This window comes from Grampus griseus, assembly GCF_964374135.1.
Source record: "Grampus griseus genome assembly, chromosome: 15".
NCBI lineage: Eukaryota > Metazoa > Chordata > Mammalia > Artiodactyla > Delphinidae > Grampus > Grampus griseus.
This window is the reverse complement of record NC_139009.1, coordinates 76,073,405-76,097,399: the sequence shown is the minus strand read 5'-3', so window position 1 is coordinate 76,097,399 and position 23,995 is coordinate 76,073,405. Positions and strand designations below refer to the sequence as shown.

Here is a 23,995-nt window from a genome sequence, read left to right as displayed (position 1 = left end):
AGTAACTAACTCTGGCTGTGATGATTCAAGAGGGCGTCATAATAAATCATGAGTAAGAGACAGGTGGAGATGGGAGGGTGAGTGGGGTATGGTGATTAAGCATATATTGGTAAGGCTGTTGTGAAGAGAATTGGAATAATGTACTCTAAAACTGAGTTAGACTCAATTTTCCTTCCATTTTATTCACTATGAAGAGAACAGCTGATTGTTTTTAAAAATACAGGAGCTCTGTATAATACCTGACGTCTATTGAGTGCCTACTATGTTCTAGGCATTATTAAGAACATAAGCTCTGGATTCAGTCATGAATTTAAGTCCTAAGTTGGGACCTGAGGCAAGATGATACTTATATTTATAAAAGCTGTAATCATATATAAGATGTTTCTCCTTTCCAAAGATATATCCATTTTCATATGAGTGTTTTCTTTAATGTAGGAAGATAATTCAGTTGGCTCTCCAGGAGTAGGACAAGAACTTCATGGGCTTTTGCAGTTGGGGAGATGGATTTGTACTCAAGTACCTTGCCTAGCTATTCTTAGGGATACAGATCATTACTCTTCATTCTCTGTGAAGGTAATTGGCCCATGGAGGGTTGGGATCTATTGTCTCTCCTCCTTAACACCATGCTCTAAAGCTGAGCGAACCGCTAAATTAATATGAGTGTGCAAGTCATAAAGTAATAAAGTTAGCCTTCTAAGGGACACCAAAGATCATCTAATTCAACTCCCTCTCACACGGCTGGAAGAATGTCTTCCACAGCACGCATGCGTGCATTCATTCATTTATTAATTCATGCATTATTCGATAGATATTTGTTAGACCTTCTATTTGCCAGGTGAGCCCAGGCTTTGGAAATACAAAGAGGAAAAAGAATTCTCTCCTGCAGTCAAGGTCCCTACAATTCGGTAGTAGTGGAGAGAGAAAGCTGCTTATAAATAACTGCAAAATATTGAGACCAAGTTTAAACAGTTCCAAGTAGTATGTGCAAAGTGCTATAAGAACATTAAGATAGGGGTCTAGGAAGGCCTTATAGAGGTGGTGAGATGAGCAGAATGAAAGAAAAATAGAGTTTTTTTATTAAGTCCAAAGAAGTAGGGCATCCCACTGGAGCAAATAGCAGAAGCAAAAGCTCTGAAGTTGTGAGAGAGCCTGGTGCAAGTTGGCTGGAATATACAGAGCAGATCAGAGAGGTCACCAGGGGACATAGGCTACAAAGTGGAGGTCCATCTGTAAGTGCCAGATGGTGAGTTAGCTTCTGTCCACATACCTTTGGTGATGAGCACACTGACTCCTGAGGCACCCCAGCGAATTTCAGATAGCTTTGGTTCCTAGAGAAGGTTTCTGGCTAAAAACGTACATAAATGTAATGGAACTGATTAAATCTTTTCCATAAAATATACAGGCACTGGCATAAGATGAAAATACATTTTCTGCTTGAATACAGAATGCCACAAGAGGTAAAAGGTTAGAGAATTAAGGATAAACTGTTTTGATGGATGATGGAAAGTATTGGATAGGACAGAACAGTACTAAAATTGCTGTAAGAATAAGTGATTAACAAGTGATTCCCCATTAAGCAGAAGTTTTAAAATTTTTTATAAAATTCCCAGGGGCAAAATTAAAATGTCTTTGCTTCATTTATACAGACAGGAAAGCAAAGAATGCTATTAGAATTTAAACTGCACTCTATTAAAATAAGTTCTAGGAAACTTAGTTTATACATTTTTACATATCATAAAATAAGATTGAACTATTAGTACAAAATTTAAAACTATTACAAACTTTGTAAAATTTACTTTTTTTTTTTTTTTTTTTTTTTTAAGCTATCTAACAGATTTTGAACCGATTCAGTGCATGGGTCGTGGAGGGTTTGGAGTTGTCTTTGAAGCTAGAAACAAAGTTGATGACTGCAATTATGCTATCAAGAGAATCCGCCTCCCAAACAGGTAATGGATAGTACTTTTAGTAAACTTGGAGTTAGGACTGTGTTATCTAATCTCATAGGCAATATGTCCTTACTATACTCCATAGAGACTATAGAAAACAGAGTTTCTGACCTTCTGAATCTTATATTCTCAGTACTACCAGGTAACTAGCTATCTTTTAAAAATGTCATCTACTTTGACTGCTTTGTATCTACTTAAAAAATATGCCCTTGTTTTTGATTCTTAACAACTCAGGGCATTCCCATAGTGAATTTTAATAACTATAGACTTTAATACATAGCACCATTTAAAAATAATCTATATTTATTGTGGAAAATAAGGAATAGTATTAAAACAAAAAACAATCCGTGTCTACTCTACCTAGTAATAAACACTTTTAACATTTTAAGTTATTTTCTTTTTTTTTTTTTTTCTGGTCATAAATTTACCTAGTTCTTAGCACACTTATCAGTACAATACAGTTTTATTTATTGCTTCCTTCATTGTATTCTCAGTGTTTTCCTTCCTATTAAGAGTATGTTACTGAAATGCTAAAATATACTGAAAGTGTTTTATGACTGGAAAATAGTCCAATTAATACTTGTGCCATGTCTCATTTAACCATTTCTTATTTTTAAATATTTAGGTTTCCAACTTGTTGCAATTAAAAATAACTTTGGGGACTTCCCTGGCAGTCCATTAGTTAGGACTCCATGCTTCCACTGCCGGGGGCATGGGTTTGATCCCTAGTCAGGGAACTAAGATCCCTCATGCCTCTCGGCACGGCCAAAAAAAAAAAAAACAACTTGACATTGCTCATCCGTTATATAAAATTTTGATCACGTCTGTTTCCTTAGGATAGATTCCTAGAAGTGGAATTTTGGGCTCAGAACAGTGTGACGCTTAAGATGATGGGCTTTCAGTAACACCGTCCTTTTCATCTATTGTGGAAGCCTCCTGTGGATTCTTGATTAAATGTGCACTAATTTCTGGACTGTCTTCCTAATTAGCAGTTAAACATGCTGTCCAACAGATAGGGACATAGGAATGGGACAGTCTGAGTACTATGGGACTAATTCTTTTCTTTGGTGTATAATTTTTGAGTAGTTGAAATGTACAAAGTACCACATAGGATATAAAATTAAGAAAGGCTTCTGCCCTCAAGAATCTATAACTATTTGAGACCTTTGTATATATACTCAAATAACTGCAAAGCCAGGAAGACTGTGACTTGTGGTTTAATTTAGTAAGTAGCTTCTCATGAAGAAAGTGCAGAGGTAGCCGAAGGCAGTCAAGGAAAGCCAGCCTTGTGGTGGTAGTGTTGTCTGCGCCGTGTTCAGGGGTAACCTGTCCCTTGGTGGACACACATGTAGGGGAGGGATGGCCAAGTACATGAAATGGCCTGAGCATAGGCTCTAGGGAAACATTTGCAGGGGATGTAGAGGTTAGTTGAGGATTCTGCCACAAGTGGAGCAAGGGTAAGAATGGAGGGGAGGGACTTCCCTGGCGGTCCAGTGGTTAAGACTGCCCTTCCAGCACAGCGGACATGGGTTCAGTCCCTGGTTAGGGAACTAAGATCCCACAAGCCACACTGTGCAGCCAAAAAAAAAAAGAGAGAATGAAGGGGAGTATGGAAGAAAGATGGCAAAGATGGGTTCCAGCACCTTAAATGCCAAGCAGAGGAGTTTAGATTTTATTCCATAGACAGTTGTGCCTTTGAGCAGAAGAATGACGTGATCAAAGTGGAGGTGGTATGTAGTAAGAGACAAGCGTGTTCATTAGGAGATTTTTTTTTTTGCGGAAGTTCAGTCCTAAGATACAGAGCATTAGTGCATCAGAAGTGGAGATGGATGAGGAAGGAATGAGTATCAGGAATTACAAAGGAGGAGCTGATAGGATTTGGTCACTGAATATGGAAAATTCAGAAACCTACCAGGATTCTCAGGGTGGGACCATTAACAGTCATGAAACACAGAGAGAAAAGTGGGAGTAGCTGACTGTCTCTTGGGGACGGAAGAGGATATAACTTCTATTTATTATGTTGTTTCAGGTGATGGTGGGATCCCTAGAATGTGAGCTTAGATCCATCAGAAAAGCTGTCAAAGCAGAAGATCAAATCCAGATGCTTTTCTGGTTAAACATCATTGCCTATGATATTCAGTAGTTGAGTTTAAACAGACAAAGGTGCTCGTACAAGCCTTTCGGATTGTTGTCTGTACCTTGTCGGGCTGGTCCTTCTCCATCCTCCGGAGCTGCCAGGCTGAGCTCTCTTTTCTGAATACTTCACTTGCACCTATTCATCCCCCTATTAATTAACAAGCGTTAAGCAATTATCTTCAAGGGTCTTTAGTCATTCATTTTGAGTCAGCTAAGAACTCTTTATTTGAATGGATAGATGTACTTGTAAGCATTTATTTCTGGAAGAAACAAGAAATAGTATAAATACACATTTTTTTCTAATAAAGACTTATTTACTCTTTGGCTTCTTAGAATTATGCCACTAGGCTGACTCGTCTGTTCCCCGTTTTAGAACAAGGGAGAATTTTATTTTATTGTTTTGTACTGTCTTTGGTATGATTGCTTCTTCAGATTCGAGCAACCTTCAGGGTCTTCATTGTTTCTCTGTTTCAGGGAATTGGCTCGGGAAAAGGTCATGCGAGAAGTTAAAGCCTTAGCCAAGCTTGAACACCCAGGAATTGTTAGATATTTCAATGCTTGGTTGGAAGCACCACCAGAGAAGTGGCAAGAAAAAATGGATGAAATTTGGCTGAAAGATGAAAGGTAACTTGGTTAGACATAGACTTCAAAACTAGTATTTATTTCAGGCTAGTTTTTGGCTTACATGAACAAAATATCCTTTCTATAACTTTAGAGATGATTTTTTTAAAAGAAAAATAACAGCAGATTACTGTTTCTGTCATCGTGTTTTGGAACATTCTCTAGTCACTTGTTAAGTGAAAAGTTGATTTAGTTTTTAGAACATGAACTTTTTTTTCTTTTTTGTCCAGAACATGAATTTCTAAAATCATTGGTAGATAGAGCTCTATGACTTATAATTCACTGAAGGATTTACAGTAGCCTTTCTCAATAAGAGATATTGTCTGCTTTTGTCTCCATTTTTGTTGTTGTTGTTGTTGCGGTACCTGGGCCTCTCTCTGTTGTGGCCTCTCCCGTTGCGGAGCGCAGGCTCAGCGGCCATGGCTCATGGGCCCAGCCGCTCTGCGGCATGTGGGATCTTCCCGGACCGGGGCACGAACCCGTGTCCCCTGCATCGGCAGGCGGACTCTCAACCAGTGCGCCACCAGGGAAGCCCTCCATTTTTTATTTTAAATTTTCATTTACTTTCTTAGTAGTTAGCAATTTCCAACTCCTTTCTAAAGTAGTTTTAAACTATTTGCAGTTAAAACCACAAGAACTTGGGACTTCCCTGGTGGCCCAGTGGTTAAGACTTTGCCTTCCAATGCAGGAGGTGTGGGTTCAATCCCTGGTCCGGGAACTAAGATTCCACATGCCTCGCAGTCAAAAAAAGAAACCCCAAAAAACATAAAACAGAAGCAATATTGTAACAAATTCAATAAAGACTTTCAAAAATGGTCCACATCAAAAAAAAAAAAAATACATGAACTTATGGGAATTCCCTGGTGGTCCAGTGGTTAGGACTCCTCACTTTCACTGCCAAGGGCACAGGTTCGATCCCTGGTCGGGAAACTAAGATCTCGCAAGCTGCACAGCGAGGCCAAAAACCAAAAAGCAAAAAAACCCATGAACTTGGGCAACCTGAAGATAATTCCCATGTTAAATATGCTATTCTCTAGGAAGGAAGGTGTTTTTAAAAACTACTCAATGAGAACAAAAAGAAAGCAGGCTACAAATAGACTATTTAGTAAAGAGCTGGAGTAAAATTCCTGCCTAAAAGTACCAAACACAGCCCTAGATCCACATGAGGTACCTAGTTACAGTGACACTTATATACACAGCCAGTAGCCAAACCACAGAAGGACCAGGTGAAGTGACCCTGTGTCTCAAGCCCTAATTGGGATGGGGGCTTCCGAATCACAGCCACCAAGGGGTCTGGCCTTGGTCTTCCTCTGTGCTTTGTGTTTTGCACATAGACCTTGGCTGTTCTGGGCATGACAGTCCCAGAGAACTGTTTCCAGTTTAAAACCAAGATTTCCAGTTCAGGAATGGATGGGCTGTGATGTTCTTTGTCTCGTGTGGCATGTTTTCATTGAATTTCCATGTTGTCACTTGGTAACTGGCTTTATTATAGTTGAAGCTTTGGAGACAAAACATGTAGTTACAACACTGTAAGTCAACTGTACTTCATTAAAAATACATTAATCAATAAATAAGCAAACAAAGGATGTAGTTCACATAATTTAATCAACACGTATTCACTCTCATCCCTTTGTACTTCTCCCACTCTTAGCACAGACTGGCCGCTCACCTCTCCTAGTCCCGCGGATGCACCATCCGTTAAAATATGCAGAATGGATCCTTTCTCTACAAAGGAACGCGTTGAAATCATAGCCCCTTCTCCAAGAAGCAGTAGGTCTTTTTCGGTCGGGATTTCCTGTGGCCAGACAGGTTCATCCAAGAGCCAGTTCTCTCCACTGGAATTTTCCGGAATGGACCACAGAGACACGAGTGAGTCGGTGGACGCGGTGTGCAACCTCCAGGACAGCTGCCTTACAGACTGCAAGGGGGAAGACGGTACTAGGGATGGCAATGATGAGGGACACTCTTTTGAACTTTGTCCTTCTGAAGCTTCCCCTTATGTAAGGTCAAGGGAGCGAACCTCCTCTTCTATAGTATTTGAAGATTCCGGCTGTGATAACGCATCCAGCAAAGAGCCCAAAACGAACCGACCGCCTATTGGCAACCATTGTGCTGATAAACTAACTGCAGTCCAGCATTCCAGTAGCAAGTCTTCCTCGGAACCTACTTTGTCTATTTCTCCTTCAAGACCAACCACTTTAAGTTTAGATCTCACTAAAAACTCTGTGGAAAAACTCCAACCCAGTTCACCGAAGGTGTATCTTTACATCCAGATGCAGCTGTGCAGAAAGGAAAACCTCAAAGACTGGCTGAACAGCCGCTGCACCATTGAGGAAAGAGAGAGGAGCGTGTGTCTGCACATCTTCCTGCAGATCGCGGAGGCGGTGGAGTTTCTGCACAGCAAAGGGCTCATGCACAGGGACCTCAAGGTCTGTTTTTGTGGAACATCACCCAAGGGTTTCAATGTGGTTTTTTTTCCTATTAAAGTCATTTATTTTATTTATTTACTTTTTATTGAAGTACAGTTGATTTACAATGTTGTGTTAGCTTCAGGTGAACAGCAAAGTGATTGAGTTTTTTATATATATACATATTCCCAGTTGAAAAACTATGTATTGTGCTCATTCTGACCTATCATTGAGCCTAATGTTAAACCTCCTAGGCCCTCCAACCTTTTTGTATTTTGGTCACGTGTTTGTCACGTATCAGTCTCAGCATAGCTGCCAGAATTTCTCAGGGCTCCATGTATTAAGTCTTTCGGAGGTGTTGGGGAGAAAAGTGTCACTTTCCCCTGCTATTGATCAGAAGTCCTGGGTTTTCTTTTTTTTTTTTTCATTTAAATGAGCTTTTTTTTATATTAATTTTTATTGGAGTATAGTTGATTTACCTGGTTTTCTTCTAATCGATAAGCCAGGAACACATATGCGTCCCTAAACCAGTCGCCTGGCCAGAGGCTGGGATTATGCTCATTGGTGCATGCAAGTTCTGGATGCAACCTCCAGGTAACATCCCATATGAGCCATGGACTTGCTGCCCAGAAGAAGAGAGTTCCCAAAGTCACATCAGGATACTTCTGGTGGAAGCATAGGGCAATGGAAAGATGCTGGAGAACCAAAAAAAAAAAAAAAAAAAAAGTCTGTTAGTGTTGGGTAGATAACAGCTGACAGCAGAGCACGGAGAAGGGAGGAGAGATGAAATTTAAGGCAGTCTAATCCTGTCTCTCTTACAAGGTTATTTGAGGGAAAGTAGGAGGGTATCACCGTAGATGTTGATTATATGCAATCACTTCATTGTTTCAAAGTCCGTACTGTATGATGGTACTTTGGAGTTTTGCAATAAAATGTTTTTTGTCTGGCAGTATTTGAAGCCCAGTGAAAGTCAATTTTGTGAGCTAAATGGCTTCCTTTTCCCTTATTTCAAGGGCTATGAATGGTGGTCATGTGGGCTGAGAGTAGGCTCTAGGGAAAGACGATGTATTTCATGTAGGGGATTTTGGGTTTGAGGAGCCCGTGGTTAGATGTATCTTATGAACAGTTGCATATGAGAGTTTAGAACTCGGGACGGGGGTTGTGGGGTATATGGGAGCCTGTATTAGAAGAGGCAACACAAGATTGTAGTTAAGAGCTCTTATTCTCCTTGACAGCCTACATTCCCCTCTCAGACACAAGCCCGAAGATCAGTCTGTTTCGTTCATTCACCAAATAGTAGTGATTAGCTACAGCAGGGCAAGAATTGGACACATGGCAGTGGAGCAGAAGTCCTTTTCTCACAGAGCCAGACAGCCTGGGTTTGAATCCCTGCTCCACCCCTTACTAGCTGGGTAACCTTGGGCAACTTACTTAACTTCTCTGGGCCTCAGTTTTCACATCTGTGAAATGAGGGACCAATAGGACTAAAAGCATTGTATTACTTGAGTTAATAGTAATGAACTACTTAGCTTCTGGCTCTTTGCAAGTGCTATATATGCATTTGCTATTATTATTATTATTATTATTATTATTATCATGGCTTAGGTCATAAGTGTAGAGGAGCTTGCCAAGGGAGAGTATATAGAATAATGAGATTGAGGTTTAAGTACCGTAGACCCTAGGGAATGTGAATCTCTAAGGATTTATTTAAATAGATGTTCAGGGACTCCCCTGGTGGCGCAGTGATTAAGAATTCACCTGCCAATGCAGGGGACACGGCTTCGAGCCCTGGTCCGGGAAGATCCCACATGCCGTGGAGCAGCTAAGCCCGTGCGCCACAACTACTGAGCCTGCGCTCTAGATCCCGCGAGCTGCAGCTACTGAAGCCCTTGTGCCTAGAGCCTAGAGCTGCAACGAGAGAAGCCACCGCAGTGAGAAGCCTGGCACCACAACAAAGACCCAACACAGCCAAAAAATTAATAAATAAAATTTAAATAAATAAATAGATGTTCAATAAATATTCACTCCCTTTGCTACCCTTGCCTCTTCTTTACTCACAGTACTTGTCTAGCATCGAAGGATTGTTTTTATTTTCATATTAGCGCATTGTAAAGAGAAACATGCTTGAGAATATCTAGTGTCTTGTATTTATTTTCTGTAGTCATTTAAATAATTCTCTTCACTTTCCTTCTCCATACACACCCACCACGCTTTTGTCTGTTTCATTTTTTTCCAGCCTTCCAACATATTCTTTACAATGGATGATGTGGTCAAGGTTGGAGACTTTGGATTGGTGACTGCAATGGACCAGGATGAAGAAGACCAGCTGGTTCTGACCCCAATGCCAGGGTACGCCAGACACACAGGACAAGTGGGGACCAAGCTGTATATGAGCCCAGAACAGGTGAGCCTTTCGTTTTCCTTCTGAGGAATAAATAGATTTTTAATTAGGGTGGCAGCAAGCTAGATGTGTGCCATGAATCTCCATCCATGCTGTGTTTAAAATACCCAATAAAATAAAAGCTGAAAATGATGAAAACTGGCAGAAGTGTTCCACAGGCAACACAGCTAGGGTACAATTCCACAACGTGAATTGGGGTGTGGAGGAAGAAAAATACTAAAAATGCATCAAATGTGCTCACCCTCTGAACCGGAACCTGACAGCAACCAGAAACTTAGAATGAGATTTTGAATGTCCTCCTCCCAAACTTAATTGTCATTCACCCTGTGTGAACTATGCAGGAACTGTTTTCAGAGCCAGCTGGAGGTAGTGTTCTAAGCTATTCTCTACAATAATCCACAGGCAGCTTCCAGAACGTACCATGGTAGGAAATACCATGGACAGGCTGAGCTATGTTGCCTTGTGGGATGCTTAGTCTTCCAAGGAAAAGCTCCATAAACTGAACAGAGACTGGAAGAGTGGTGGGAGCAAGGCATCCTGGGAGCTTCAGCACAGCATCCCTGGCCACCACTACGCTGATGGTATTCACAGGCTTACATATGCTTAGATCGGCGGTTCTCAGACTTTCTGATCAATGCCTGTTCATACTTGTAAACATGATAGAGAGCTCAGAATTTTTCTTAAGGAATTTTATCCATCAGTATTTGCCATATTAGAGATTAAAATAGAAATTTGTAAAATTTTTAATTCAGTTAAAAATGACAGTATTAAATCTATCACATCTTCAAGATATTTTCTGAAAAATAAATATTTTCCGAAAGAAAACTAGTGAGAAGAGTGGCATTTACTTACATTTTTGTAAAGCTCTTTACTGTCTGACTTAAAAGAGATTTCATATCTGCTTTTCCATTTAATCCCTTGCACTATGTTATTTTGGTTGAAGTATATGAAGAAAATCTGACTTCGCATAGGTAGGCAGTTGGAAAAGGAGGAATATTTTAATACCATTTTCAGGTAGTTGTGGGGATTCTTCTTTGACAGCATATCAAAATACAATAAGCAAAAGTTTCTGAAGAGTCATTTGCCCTGAATCTAAAACTATAGCAGTGAACATTTTGTATTCTGTTGCTTTAACATCCGTTGGTCCACTTTGCACATTGAATGGACCTTTGACCCACGCATGATTTTATAAAATTGTGCATTGGTCATTTGGAAACTATTGGTTCCCTAAGTTATGCATCTTTTCCAAAAGTTGTCACAATTCACTATACAGTATTAAAAAAATCACTCTGGTTAATATCACCACCAGTCTCACCAGAAAAGGCTTTAAGTATTAGGAAGCTGTCAGGTTCCCAGTGATGGACAAAAATTTTCCAAAATTCTGACATTCACTTCCAAGCTCAACTTTTATTTTTGGCAACAAATGCTGTCAGTCTTCCTTGAAGTTCCATTCTCACTTTGTTCATCTTTAAGAAAATATCTGTCAGGTATCCAAGTATGAATAACCACAGTTTGTCTACCAGTTGTTCTTTCAAGTCAAAATGGAGCTCGATGAAAAGAGCATCTGGTTCATATAGTAACTCAAACAATTGCACAAATGCTTTCTCTTGAGACAACCATTGTACTTCGGTGTGGAGCAGAAATGCTTTATGAATACTGCCCATTTTGTCACACAGAATATTAAAGAAATGCATACCTAAGGGGGAAGATATAATAAAATTAATAATTTTTACTGCTTCAGCAAGGACATTTTAAGTGACACTGTCTTCCTTCCTCCCTTCCTTTTTCCCTTCCTTCCTGCCTCCCTCCCTCCCTCCCTTTCTTCCTTCCTTTCATTGAAGAACATAATTACTAGTAGTATGGTTTGGTGCTGCTGCCTTGGTTCCTGCTAAGGTTCAGCAGTGCAAATGTCAACACAGTGAAAAGACAAATCATGTCTTAGAATTATTATGAAAACAGTCTTGACTTTGTAGACCTCCTGAAATGGTGTTGGAGTCCCCAGGGATCCACAGACCACACTTTGAGAACTGATGGATTAGTTTATCTTTGGAAGGTCATATCAGAGACCAGTCATAGGAACTGGCCTTTATTTTACTGTTGTACAGTATCCTGTTAGACTTCTTGAGTTGTTTGCATTATTCAAGTGTTTTCTTTTTTATGCATAAATTTTATTTTTTTATTTAATTAAAGAAATTTTTTAACAGAACCCTATACTTAGACATCTGGAATTTCAAGATAAGGGAAAAATAGTGTAAGTATTTAGGTACGATAAAAAAGCACGTTACAGCTTAAAGAGCTTGTTTTCTATAACACTCAACCCTGGAGGACAATAAATCAACATTTACAGTTTGGATGAAAAACAGCTGTGACCCACAAATCATGTTTCTGGCCATAAAGTTATTCATATAAAAGAAATTAGGCATTTTTAGATAGGTAAGAGTTAAAAAAGAATCTCCTAAGTGAAAAAAGCCAGGGGCAGAAATGTGTGTATAGTGTGTAAAGGGGGGAAAGATAGCTATATATTTGCTTATGTTTATATAAAGAGCTCTGGAAGGATGTACAGGAAACAAATAGTTTTGGGGGCGGTAGGTAGAGGGGAAGTGACGTGGGAACTGGGCAGATAAGGGATGGACAGGAGGGAAGCTTGACTGTATACTTCTTTTTGAATCATGTGAATGTGTTACCTATTAAAAGCGAGTTTAAGAAGGGAAACATTTGTTTTGGATGTTTTAGTGACTTAGACATTTTGCTGTTAGGAATATCACTGTGATAACCATCCCTGTGTACAAATCTCTGTCTGCATTTCCATCTACCCTGGGGTGGATGAAATTTAAATAGAACCATTAAGTGGTAGTAACCACTTATTGCCAGGTTGCTTTCATGAAGTTGTGTTAATTAATATTCTCCAGATAGTGTATGAGGTGTCCTTTTCACTGTACCCCTGCAAACTCTGTTTTGAACATATTTTCTTTGAATGCTTCCCAGACCCCAGTAACAGCTAAGGGAAGGGAGGAAGATGGTGTAGCCTGTTGCAGTCACTGGAACTTCCCACCTGATAGTCTATAAGCAGAAAGGCAGGCTGGGTCTCAGAAGGAACCAGGGAGACAGGTATCAAGTGTAGTTTAGAGAGGAGGTTGTAAAGGGTTCCTCATCCCTGACAAATACCTTGTGATCCCCCAAAGGGAGGGCTTCCTTGGCCTTTGCCAAGTGTCCTTATGTGCCTAGAGTCATTTTCTCAAATAAAAGAGTTCTTCTGAGTCCACAGGAGGTCACTTTTAATTTGAATGAGGCTTTGTTTAATAGAGTAGTTGGGTTGTAATTCATTTGTTCATTTTAACAAGTAAGTATTTATTGAGGGCCTTCTCTGTACTTAGCCCAGTGCTGGATGGTGAGAATTCAAAAGAAGCAGTTCCCTTCCCTCCAGGACTTTATAATCTAGTTGTGAAGCATAAGAAATAACACACATGAAAAATACAACCAAGAATGCAGTGAAGTCCATAATTAAGTGCCGTAATGAGGGCTAACCACGGTTGATTAGTGGTTTGGAGTAATGAAGATTTTCTCATAAAAATAGGTGAGGACTAAGATGGTTAGAAATGAGAGATTCGCTTTAGATAGTGCTTGCTTTGAAAAGCTTCACCCCAGGGGAAGGGGGAGCAGCTCTTCCGGGCTCCTGGCTCCAGGTTTCCGCTGGGCCTATTTTACTGATGCATATCTCAGAGCTATACCTGGGCTTCCTTCTGTAATGCTGAGTACTTTAATTACTCTTGCTGTGGTGAATTGAAGAAAAGAGGCTTGAGAGATGATTAACTCTTTGCTAACATTTCTACGTACACTTAGATTCACTGATGCCGTATTATCCGTTGTACTATCTCCGTGAATGTTTTCCTGATATTTCTTCTTTATTTGGGATTTCAGATTCATGGCAACAACTACTCTCATAAAGTGGACATCTTTTCTTTAGGCCTCATTCTGTTTGAATTGCTGTACCCGTTCGGCACTCATATGGAGAGGGTCAGGGTAAGTGTTCCCCCCTCAAAAAAGGTAGAAAAAGAAAACATTAAATCTTAAATTCACAAAAGAAAGGTTTTAGAAGAAGAGTAACTTACTCCTAATACCAGCAGACTGGTTGACGTAGAAGAGGTCACATGAGTGACGCAGAAAGGATTTGTAGACTGTTTGCGTCCACAGAAAGCTCAGTCTTCAACAATTGTTGAGTCGAGTTGTCTGTTCCTTGTTGTTGCTTAAATTTGTAATAAGTGCAAAGCACAGGGTAAGCGAGGGAGGGTGACGGTGTTGGTTGGTTACAGAAGAATTTTCCAGAGGACAAGTGGCCATACACTCGCATACTTAAAAGGTGGCAAACTAAAGCATGATTAGGTTTTTTTTTCCCCCGTCTCAAAATAAACCAAGATGATGGCATTTAAGGAAAACAGTACTGAAAGTCTTTTAAAAGTAGACCTCTGTCACATTCTTCCCCGTACTTCATAAGCGGTTACCCTCCACTTTTCCAGCTGTTGTGCCTGTACTTACTTCTGTATTTCCAAAGTTTATGTCCTTATCACCATTTCTTAATTTATCAGTGTTAGACCTTATCTGTTGACTCCTGGCCACGGTAGAACAGGATGTAGTTCTCACATAGAACCAAAAGGACCTACCAAGTGTTCTATACAATAAATAGGAAAAAAAGAAAATAATTTAAAAGTCAAAGTGGCTAAATTTCAGAATACCAGAGGTAAAGGCACTAAAAGCTTCCAGAAAGGAAAATAAAACAGGCCCAACGTATGTTAAAGGATCAGGAATCATATGGCATCAAAATTTAAGTAGTTATGGGGAATTCCCTGGTGGTCCAGTGGTTAGGACTCCGCGCTTCCACTGTAGGGGACACGGGTTCGATTTCGATCCCTGGTCAGGGAACTGAGATCCCACATGCCTCACGGTGTGGCCAAAAATAAATAAATTTAAAAAAACAAAGTATTTTTTAAAAAAATTGTGTAGTTGTAAGGACATCAAAAGACACTATGCAGAAAGTGAAAATAGGGTTGCCCTGGTGGTGCAGTGGTTAAGAATCCGCCTGCCAAAAAAAAAAAAAAGAATCCGCCTGCCAATGCAGGGGACATGGGTTCGAGCCCTGGTCTGGGAAGATCCCACATGCCACGGAGCAGCTAAGCCCATGTGCCACAACTACTGAGCCTGCACTCTAGAGCCCGCGAGCCACAACTACTGAAGCCTGTGCGCCTAGAGCCCATGCTCCGCAACAAGAGAAGCCACTGCAATGAGAAGCCCGCACACCGGAACAAAGAGTAGCCCCCGCTCACCACAACTAGAGAAAGACTGCGCTCAGCAACGAAGACCCAATGCAGCCAAAAATAAATAATTAAAATAAATATATTTATTTAAAAAAAGAAAGTGAAAATACAACCCACAGAAAACATTTGTGAATCATGTATCTGATAAGGTTCTAGTATCCAGAATATATACAGAACTGTTACAGTTCAACAACAAAAAGACAACCCCATTAAAAAATGGGCAAAGGACTTGAACAGACATTTCTCTGCAGAAGATTACAAATGACCAGTAAGCACAACACCATTATTCATCAGGGAAATGCCAATCAAAATCACAGTGAGATACCACTTCACACCATCTAGGATGGCTAGAATAAAACAAAACAAAACAAAAACGGAAAAGAAGTGTTGGCGAGGAGATGGAGAAATTAGAACCCTCATGCATTGCTGGTAAGAATGTAAAATGATGCAGCCACTGTGGAAAACAGTTTGACAGTTCCTCAAAAAGTTAAACATGGAATTACCATATGACCCAGCAGTTCTACTCCTAAGTATATACCCAAGAGAAATGAAAACATAGGTCCACACAAAAACTTGTACACAAATGTTCATAGTAGCATTTTCATAATAGCCAGAAAGTAGAAACAATCGAAATGTCAATCAGCTGATGAATGGCAAAGCAAATGTGGTTTACCCATACAGTGAAATATTATTCAGCCATGAAAAAGGAATGAAATACTGATACATACTACAGCACAGGTGAACCTTGGAAACATCACACTAAGTGAAAGAAGCGGACATAAAAGACCACATACTGTATGATTCCATTTATGCAAAATGTCCGGAATAGGCAAATGCATAGAGACAAGGTAGATTAGTAGTTGCCAGGAGCTGGGGGTAGAAGGGGATGGAGAGTGATTGCTTGATGAGTACAAGGTTTTTCTTTGGGTGATGAAAATGTTCCGGAATTAGAGAGTGGTGATGGTTGTACAACATTGTGAGTAGAATAAAAATCACAGACTCATACACTTTAAAATGGTTAAAAGGGTGAATTTTATTTATGTGAATTTTATTTCAATAAACACATTTTCGAAAATATGTAGTTATGTAAAAATTTTTTGGTTAAATTAAGCCATGCAAATATTGTTCTATGCTAGACCAAATAATGTACCCTGACTTTCTTTTCTTTCTGATACAATCCTTTTTTTCAGAATTGCCTTTTCTCAATTGCTTAGTTTTCTATGAACCTTTGCCGTAATTTTTAACAAATGTGCAAAAGTCTGTCACATATCAAACAATATTTTCTCTGTGCTTCAGTATAGCTTACCTAGATAGATAGATAGATAGATAGATAGATAGATAGATAGATAGATTGATTGATGATTGATTGATGATTGATTGAATTTGTTTTCCCCTGGAGTCTTTCTTCTCAAAGCTTTGTTCTCCAGTCTGGACCAGTTGCCCCCTAGACCTTCTGTGAGCTGTCATCCAAGGATGCACTTCCCTACTCTCCTGGCTTGGATCCCTTGTTTCCTAGCTTCCATGTTTTGCTTTGTTTTATTTTCTTGCACTATTCTTTTATTTTGCTGGAGCACATTCTGCAGTAAATTCCTCAGAAACAATGTATGAGAAAGAAATTTTTAGAGTCCTCAGGTATCTGAAAATGTACCTTTTTTTCCATTGTCATACGTAACTGATAAATTGGCCAGGTTCCAATTCTAGATGGAAAATAACTTTCCTTCAGAACCTTGAGAGCATTGCCCCATTTCCTTACAGCTTCCAGCGCTGCTGTTGAAAAGCAGATACCATTCTGATGCCTGATTTTTTAATATAGGGTATCTTGGACCTGTTACATTTTCGTTTCTGGAATCTTTAGGGCTTTAGTTTTATCAGTGCTCGGTAGTTGTGGCTCGCGGGCTCTAGAGCGCAGGCTCAGTAGTTGTGGCGTACGGGCTTAGTTGCTCCGTGGCATGTGGGATCTTCCCGGACCAGGGCTTGAACCCGTGTCCCCTGCATTGGCAGGTGGATTCTTAATCACTTCGCCACCAAGGAAGCACTGTACTGTTTTTTGCAGGAGTTCCTTAACTTGTTATTCTGACTTTCCTAAGTCCTTTATTGTGACAATCCAATTTTTATTGTCCAAGATTGTACCGTTTTTATAGTATTTCGCTCTGTTTACATGAATTCAGTATCTTCACATTGCTGAGAATCTCAGTTACATGTATGTATATATTTTAAGTTTTCTTCCCCCTATATTGTCTCTTTCCTCTGGGTATATTTTTTTTAACTTTCTGTTTTGAAATTATTATAGATCCACAGGAAGTTGCAAAGACAGAGAGATACCCTCCACCCACTTTCTGCTGACAGTTACATTTGACATAATTACAGTACAACACAAACTTGGCATTGGTACAGTGTATGTATGTAGTTCCATGTTATTTTATTTCAGTACAGGTTTGTGTAACCACCACTGCAGTCCAGATACAGAACTGTCACATCAACACAGAAAACACCGTCTTGCTACCCCCTTATAGTCACACTTACTTCCCTCCCTACCAGCATCTCTGAGTCTTTTAATGATTTGTGTGTGTGTGTTTCTCATGCTGGTAATCCTTAGCTGTCCATTCATATTTAAGAATAGGGCTCTTGGAGAATTCCCTCGTGGTCCAGTGGTTAGGACTCGGCACTTTCCCTCCCGTGTCCCGGGTTCGATCCCTGGTCCGGGAACCAAGATTCCTGCAAGCCGTGCAGCACAGCCAAAAAGAACAGAAAAAAAAAAAAAAATGGAAGAAGAATAGGGCTCTAAAATGGTGACTAGAAGTGGACATCACTGTAGGGGTAACGATCCAGTTCGTACTTTGGGGTGCGGGGCGCCGAACTCCCACATGTCAGCATCTATAGGCCTTTCCTCATTTTCTCCAGAGAAGAAGCTCTCATTCTCCTGTCTGAGAAAGAGTCGGGATGGGGTGTGGAGAGTTCTTACTGTTCCACATGCAGATCTTCACTGCATCCTTCTGTGTTCCATGCCCACCCCCGACTCATCCTCGTTCTGTCAACCCTAAGTCTGGAATGCCTGGGTTCCGTTTCTCCAGAGAGCAAACCTTATGTGTTATCTGGGGATATGTCACTCCGTCCGTATACAGACCTTTCGACGGCTCTCCTGCTGCCATCCTTGAGCCTCACCCCCATGCCCAGCAGGTTCTGCTCAGCTAAGCAGTTCCCTCTTTGTTGGCTTTATCCCTCACAGGCAGCCTGGTTTACCTTCCTGTTCTGCTAAAGAAGCTGCTATGCTTCCACTGCTTTCTCTCTTTCAAAAATGTAATCTATTCTTCCACTGCAGTCATCCTTATAGTACATTTTACATCCTTACAGTACATTTTACCTTCCTTGGCACTTGTTTTAGTGAAAATGCTTACTAGAAATATAGTAGAAAATCTGCCATGTTTAGCCAGAACCCCTCTGAAATTCCATTAGTAAATGTAAAAGAGACTATTCAATGATTTGACCAAGATCTTTTTTTTAAATTAATTGTATTGAGACATAATTTACATACATACAACATACCCACTTTGTACATTTTTATGAGTTTTGACACATTTATACATCCACATAATCACCACTACATTCAAAATATAGAACATTTGTATCACCCCAGAAAGTTGCCTTTTGGCTCCTTCCCAGTCAGTCCCCTGTCTTTCCAGGCTCCACCTGGATCCCAGGCAACTGCTGATCTGTTCTCTGTCTTTTCTAAAGTTTCGTATAAATTGAATCATACATGTCTATCCTCTTTTGTGTCTGCCTTCTTTGACTCACTATGAAGTCAGTAGTTCCTTCCTTTTTATTAATATTCCATGGTATATATACCACAGTTCATGTGTCCAGTTACCTGTTGAGAAACATTTACGACTAAAGTTGCTGTGAACATTTGTGAACAGGTCTCTTTGTAGACATACATATGTATCTTTAGTCTCGGGTAATTATGAGGTAGGATTGATAAGCTCTGTGGTAAGTGGTTTAACTTTATAAGAAAGTGTCATTTCATATCCTCACCAGCAGCGTAGGAGAGACCTAGGTCCTCCACATACTCCACACTTATGTTTCAGTGTTTCCATTTTTAGACATTCTGTTGGGGTATAATGGAGTCATACTGTGGTTTAAGCTTGCATTGCTCTGATAACTAATGACCTTGACAGTCTTTTCAAGTCCTTTGCCAAGTATATGTATTGTGACTAGTTTATTCCAGTCTGTGGCTTGCCATTTCATTTTCCTAATGGTGTCTTTCGCAGGGTAGCAGATTTTAATTTTAAAGTTCAGCCTACCATTCTTTTCTTTTGTGCGTATGCTTTTTGTTGAAAAGACTCTCTGTTCCCCCATTGAGTTATGGCCAAGGTCTCTTTTAAATTCTAAGTTATAAAATAAAAACTTTAAGAATGTTATGTGATTAAAAATTAATTCCATGAGTCCAGACTCAAGCATTTATCTGCACTTAGTTTGGTACGACCTACCTATTAGCAGGTGAAACCCTCCCTTCTAGGGCCTGCAGCATAGATTCTTCTAGTGAAGTATCTGTTTCCCTTTAGTGGGAAGTGACAAATGCCAACCCAGTTCATATTTTTGTTCAAGTACACTCCAGCTTATTTCTCAAGAAATATGAAGACATATTTAATTTATTTCATTTCTCAAAACTGGTTTTTATCATCATTACAGAAGGAACATCAGGCACTGTGCTAAGTAGTTTGCCTGAATTACCTCATTTAAGTCTCAGAGCAATCACACACGGTGGGCCCTGTTGTCCTGTTTGTATGAAAATTTCTCAAATAACTAGTTTAATTTTATATTCAGAATTTAGCATAATTGACTTGGTTTTCTTCACTAAAAAAAAAAAAAAAAAGAGAGGGCTTGCCTGGTGGCGCAGTGGTTGAGAGTCTGCCTGCCAATGCAGGGGACACGGGTTCGTGCCCCGGTCCGGGAAGATCCCACATGCCGCAGAGCGGCTGGGCCCGTGAGCCATGGCCGCTGAGCCTGCACGTCCGGAGCCTGTGCTCTGCAATGGGAGGGGCCCCAACAGTGATAGGCCCGCGTACCGCAAAAAAAAAAAAAAGACTATGTCTTTTTATATCAAATACAAGAGGTTAGTGACTAGTAGAAAAAGTTACCCGCTTAAGAACACAAATGTGGGCTTCCCTGGTGGCAGAGGTTAAGAATCCACCTGCCAGTGCAGGGGACCCGGGCTTGAGCCCTGGTCCAGGAAGATCCCACATGCTGCAGAGCAACTAAGCCCGTGCACCGCAACTACTGAGCCTGCGCTCTAGAGCCCGTGAGCCACAACTACTGAGCCCGTGTGCCACAACTACTGAAGCCCACGTTCCTAGAGCCCGTGCTCCGCAACAGGAGAAGCCACTGCAGTGAGCAGCCCGCGCACCGCAACAAAGAGTAGCCCCCACTCGCCGCAACTAGAGAAAGACAGCGCGCAGCAACGAAGAGTACTGCTCGCCACAACTAGAGAAAGCCCGTGAGCAGCAAATAAGACCCAACACAGCCAAAAATAAATAAAATAAATAAATTTTAAAAAAATCTCTCTATGTTTAAATAGATTCACATATCAAAATAGACTTAAAGATAAGTAACACTTTTCTTTCTTTTCAGATCTTAACTGATGTAAGAGATCTCAAATTTCCACCACTATTTACTCAGAAATATCCTTGTGAGGTTGGTATTAATTCTCATCTTTTATTTTCTTTAGAATCTTACTTAGAACGTGAAGCGTCCTTAGCAGTCAGCTCATCAGTTTCCCCGTTTTACAGATGAGGAAGCCTAAGGTCTAGAGAGGAAAAGGACCTGATCCGAAGAACACACAACTTGTTAAAACCAAAGGCTGTGACTCGGTCCCAGGTCCTGGGCCCAGTGCCCTGTGCTCCAAGCTGCATGACACCCCATCTGGGAACTGTAGCAACCTTGTGTTTCGATAAGGCTGAGCTCCTAGCTCACCCTCACAGCCGTAGAGTTGCCATTATGATCATGCCATTAATTTCTTTATCTTAGTGAATTTGGGAGAGATCTTAAAAACTGGCTTCTTTTTTTAAAAAAGTCACTAATTTCCACTGATTTTGTGTGTTGGAGTTATGCCCCTCAGGGTGACACAGTAAATGGTCCAGAAGAAGTGGGAAGGGAAAATTAAGCTGGTCTTGATGGTGAAAACTGTGTAATGAATTTTTCAAGTTTCTTTTTGCAGCTTTTGTTTATTTCATTATATGTCCACAAACATATCGCTTTAAATTTATGTGTTGATAAATCTTGAATTTTCTTAGTAAATGAAGTTTAGGTAAATTAGACTGTGTGGCTAGTCATCAAGTTGGAAAAAGTCTAATTGATCTTTCAGTATTATAAGTATAACGAAGGGTTGCATTAAAAATGAACTTTATAACAATATAGAGATATACCGGCCTAAAGTGAAATCTATTTTACAAAAACTATTCTGTTGTGTATTTTGCAAAGTCGATGATTCAATCCCGGGGCGGGGGGGGGGCTCATCAGAATCCATGTTATATTAAAGGGGTTCAAAAAATCAGTAAAAAGGGCTAGGTACTGATCACTGGCATGGTTATTTTTTAATTGAAATCTTTGAGATAATTGTACATTCACATACAATTGTAAGATGAATTTATTTTAAAAGTCAGAGTATGCCTGCGTTTCAAAGATGTGACTGAAGACCTTTTATTATATGTTAGAAAACAACCAATTACCCCAAAATGGTCCATGTGTATTTGGAGCAGGGGTTGGGCAAACTATGACCCACAGACCAAATCCAGCCTGCTGCCTATTTTGGTAATAAAGTTTTATGGGAACACAGCCAGGCCCACCTGTTTATATAGGGTCTGTGGCTGCTTTTGTATTTCAGTAGCAGAGTTGAGAAGTTGTGTCAGAAACTGGCTCGCAAACTTAGTATAGTTATAGAAACATCTGGCTGACTTCTGAATTAGGCAGCTGGTTAGTGGCCCTTTTATTACAAAACAGTTTTTATCTTTCAGTATGTAATGGTGCAAGACATGCTCTCCCCATCCCCTACGGAACGGCCTGAAGCTGCAAACATTATTGAAAATGCTATATTCGAGGACTTGGAGTTTCCAGGAAAAACAGTTCTCAGACAGAGGTCTCGCTCCATGAGCTCATCAGGAACAAAACAGTCAAGACACTCCAGCAGCTCCCACAGCCCTTTGCCAAGCAATTAGCCTTAAGCTCTGCTCGCCTCCCTAACAGGTGACACGGAATAGCCCACTTCGAAGGAATGTTGATTTTTCCAAAATCGTGACCTTGAAAATTTTGTTCTTTGCTCGATTTCATTTTTCTAAATCAAATTTAAACTGGATTTTGGAGCTCAAACCTTTGAGCCAACTCTTTGATTTTTGCTCTGCTCAAGGAGAGGGCTGTCACTAGATCACACGTGGTCCTTTTCCTTCGTTGGTCTCTTGAAATCGGCCAGCCAAGCATCCTAGCCCTCACGTTTTGTCTAAGGAGGTGGAAGCAACCCCTAAAATGTATAGAGAGAATTATAAAATGGAAATATTTTTGTAGTACAGAAAAATGAAAGTCCCTACATGTAGTAACTATACTGTTCTAGAAGTACACTTTCTAGAGATGACAGTGGTGATTTTGAAACTGATTTCCAAAAAAGCTGACTCCGTTTTTGTCCCTGGTGGGTAAAAGGAATCTGCATTATTTTGGAGGACAAGTGGCACAAATTGTACAGTGGTTTATGTCCATAGCTAGTTTTCTAGTGACGTTTGTAGCATTAAATAGCTTTATTCCTTAGATGGTTCTAGGGAGCGTTTAAGAGCTTTTTGTACTTTTACCTCCAGTAAAGGGAAAATGAAGCTTTTTGTGTAAATTGGTCAAAAGTTCTGGTTTGGGGAGGAGAAAAGCCGTAGTAAGAAATGAATCATATATTACAACTAACTTCTTCAATTATGGACTTTTAAAATCTAACGAAATCTTAAGTGTCTTAAATATAATACTGTAGGTTGGTTTTTTCCCAAAACTGACTGTAGATAACAGTTTAATCATCTAACTTGCTAACATGTTTTTATTTTCCACTGTAAATATGTTTATTTTTTATTTATAAAAATTCTGAACTCAATCCATTTGGGTTGGTGGTGTATAGAACGCACTTAAGTGTGTTAACTATTGTGACTTCTTTCAAGTCTAAATGATTTAATAAAACTTTAAAAAATGATTTATGGTTGATTGTTATTTTGGGGGGAACTAGCCCTGAAATGGTAGTTTTTCAGGTTTATAAAATGGGATCATAGGTCTAAGAACAGTCATAACCCTACGCTCAAGAAAGCTTACTCCTAACCTGTTCTAAACAGGCATCTTCTTGTCATTTCCCAAGGACTTGACAGGACCAAGTCCTTTTCACAGTTCACTGGACTCATAATCCAGAGACATTAGCTCAGTTCCTACTCAGTGCCAGGGGCATAAAGAGCACCCTGCCCTAAAGGGAGACCTCGAAGAGCAAAGGCTCTGGCGATGCCAGTTGTGTTGGGATCACAGTGTGTCTGACGTGTACCATGAGGAGGCGTGTGTCATGAGGGCACAAACCAGCTAGACACAACCTTTAAGGGTCAGATGCATGATTATTTCCATCTTACAGGTACGTAATGTCTGACCCACAAAGTTTGAGCCATTTTTAAGCTGGACACGCATGTCGCAGATCTTTGTGTGCTCTGTCCTCACTCTCACTTCGCAGTGAGTCTCTAACTTCGTCTTTCTTCCCCATCCTGCTTGGCTCCTGGCCAGCCCATCTCTCTGCTTCATCTCTTGGTCGGCCTGCTTCAGTTACCTTTTTCCTCTTCACCCCAGCGAGGGATCCTGTTGATTTCTTCCCAGTCTGCCCACTCAGTCCCAGCTGTGGACCCTTTGACCCTCACGACCACCCTGAGAGCTAGCTATGAAAATGTTATAATAACGCCGTGATGGGTGTTACTATTGCCATTCTTCTTATGGTGAAACTCGGGTCCAGAAAGGTGTAATTTGCCCAAGATCACAAAGCCAATCAGAGCAGAACTAGGATCAGATCCCAGGAATTCCAGTTCCTAGTCAGGGTTTTGTCTATTCCCTTGCACCAAGTTGTCCAAAGGTTTGCAAATATCTTACATGATATAATCAGGCCTTCTTTCATTTTAATTCTGCCTGTGC

The 23,995-nt window shown here is 40.3% G+C and overlaps 1 protein-coding gene across 3 annotated transcripts in view; it reads left to right on the top strand.

Annotated features, from left to right (window-relative positions):
- EIF2AK3 (eukaryotic translation initiation factor 2 alpha kinase 3) overlaps positions 1–22,959 on the top strand; it is a gene marked incomplete at its 5' end in the record, with an annotated part of 68,108 nt that extends 45,149 nt beyond the window's left edge. For 2 of the 3 annotated variants that reach the window (XM_082672139.1, XM_082672140.1), the window contains 7 exons: positions 1,824–1,946; positions 4,557–4,706; positions 6,355–7,132; positions 9,348–9,515; positions 13,431–13,532; positions 20,447–20,509; positions 21,829–22,959. In XM_082672139.1, coding sequence (XP_082528265.1) covers positions 1,824–1,946; positions 4,557–4,706; positions 6,355–7,132; positions 9,348–9,515; positions 13,431–13,532; positions 20,447–20,509; positions 21,829–22,029 — 1,585 coding nt within the window. In that variant the 3' untranslated portion in view covers positions 22,030–22,959. Of the gene's footprint in view, positions 1–435; positions 482–1,823; positions 1,947–4,556; positions 4,707–6,354; positions 7,133–9,347; positions 9,516–13,430; positions 13,533–20,446; positions 20,510–21,828 lie in introns of those variants that run through there. The other variant, XM_082672141.1, reaches the window with a different exon arrangement.
- Between the last annotated feature and the right edge of the window lie 1,036 nt (positions 22,960–23,995).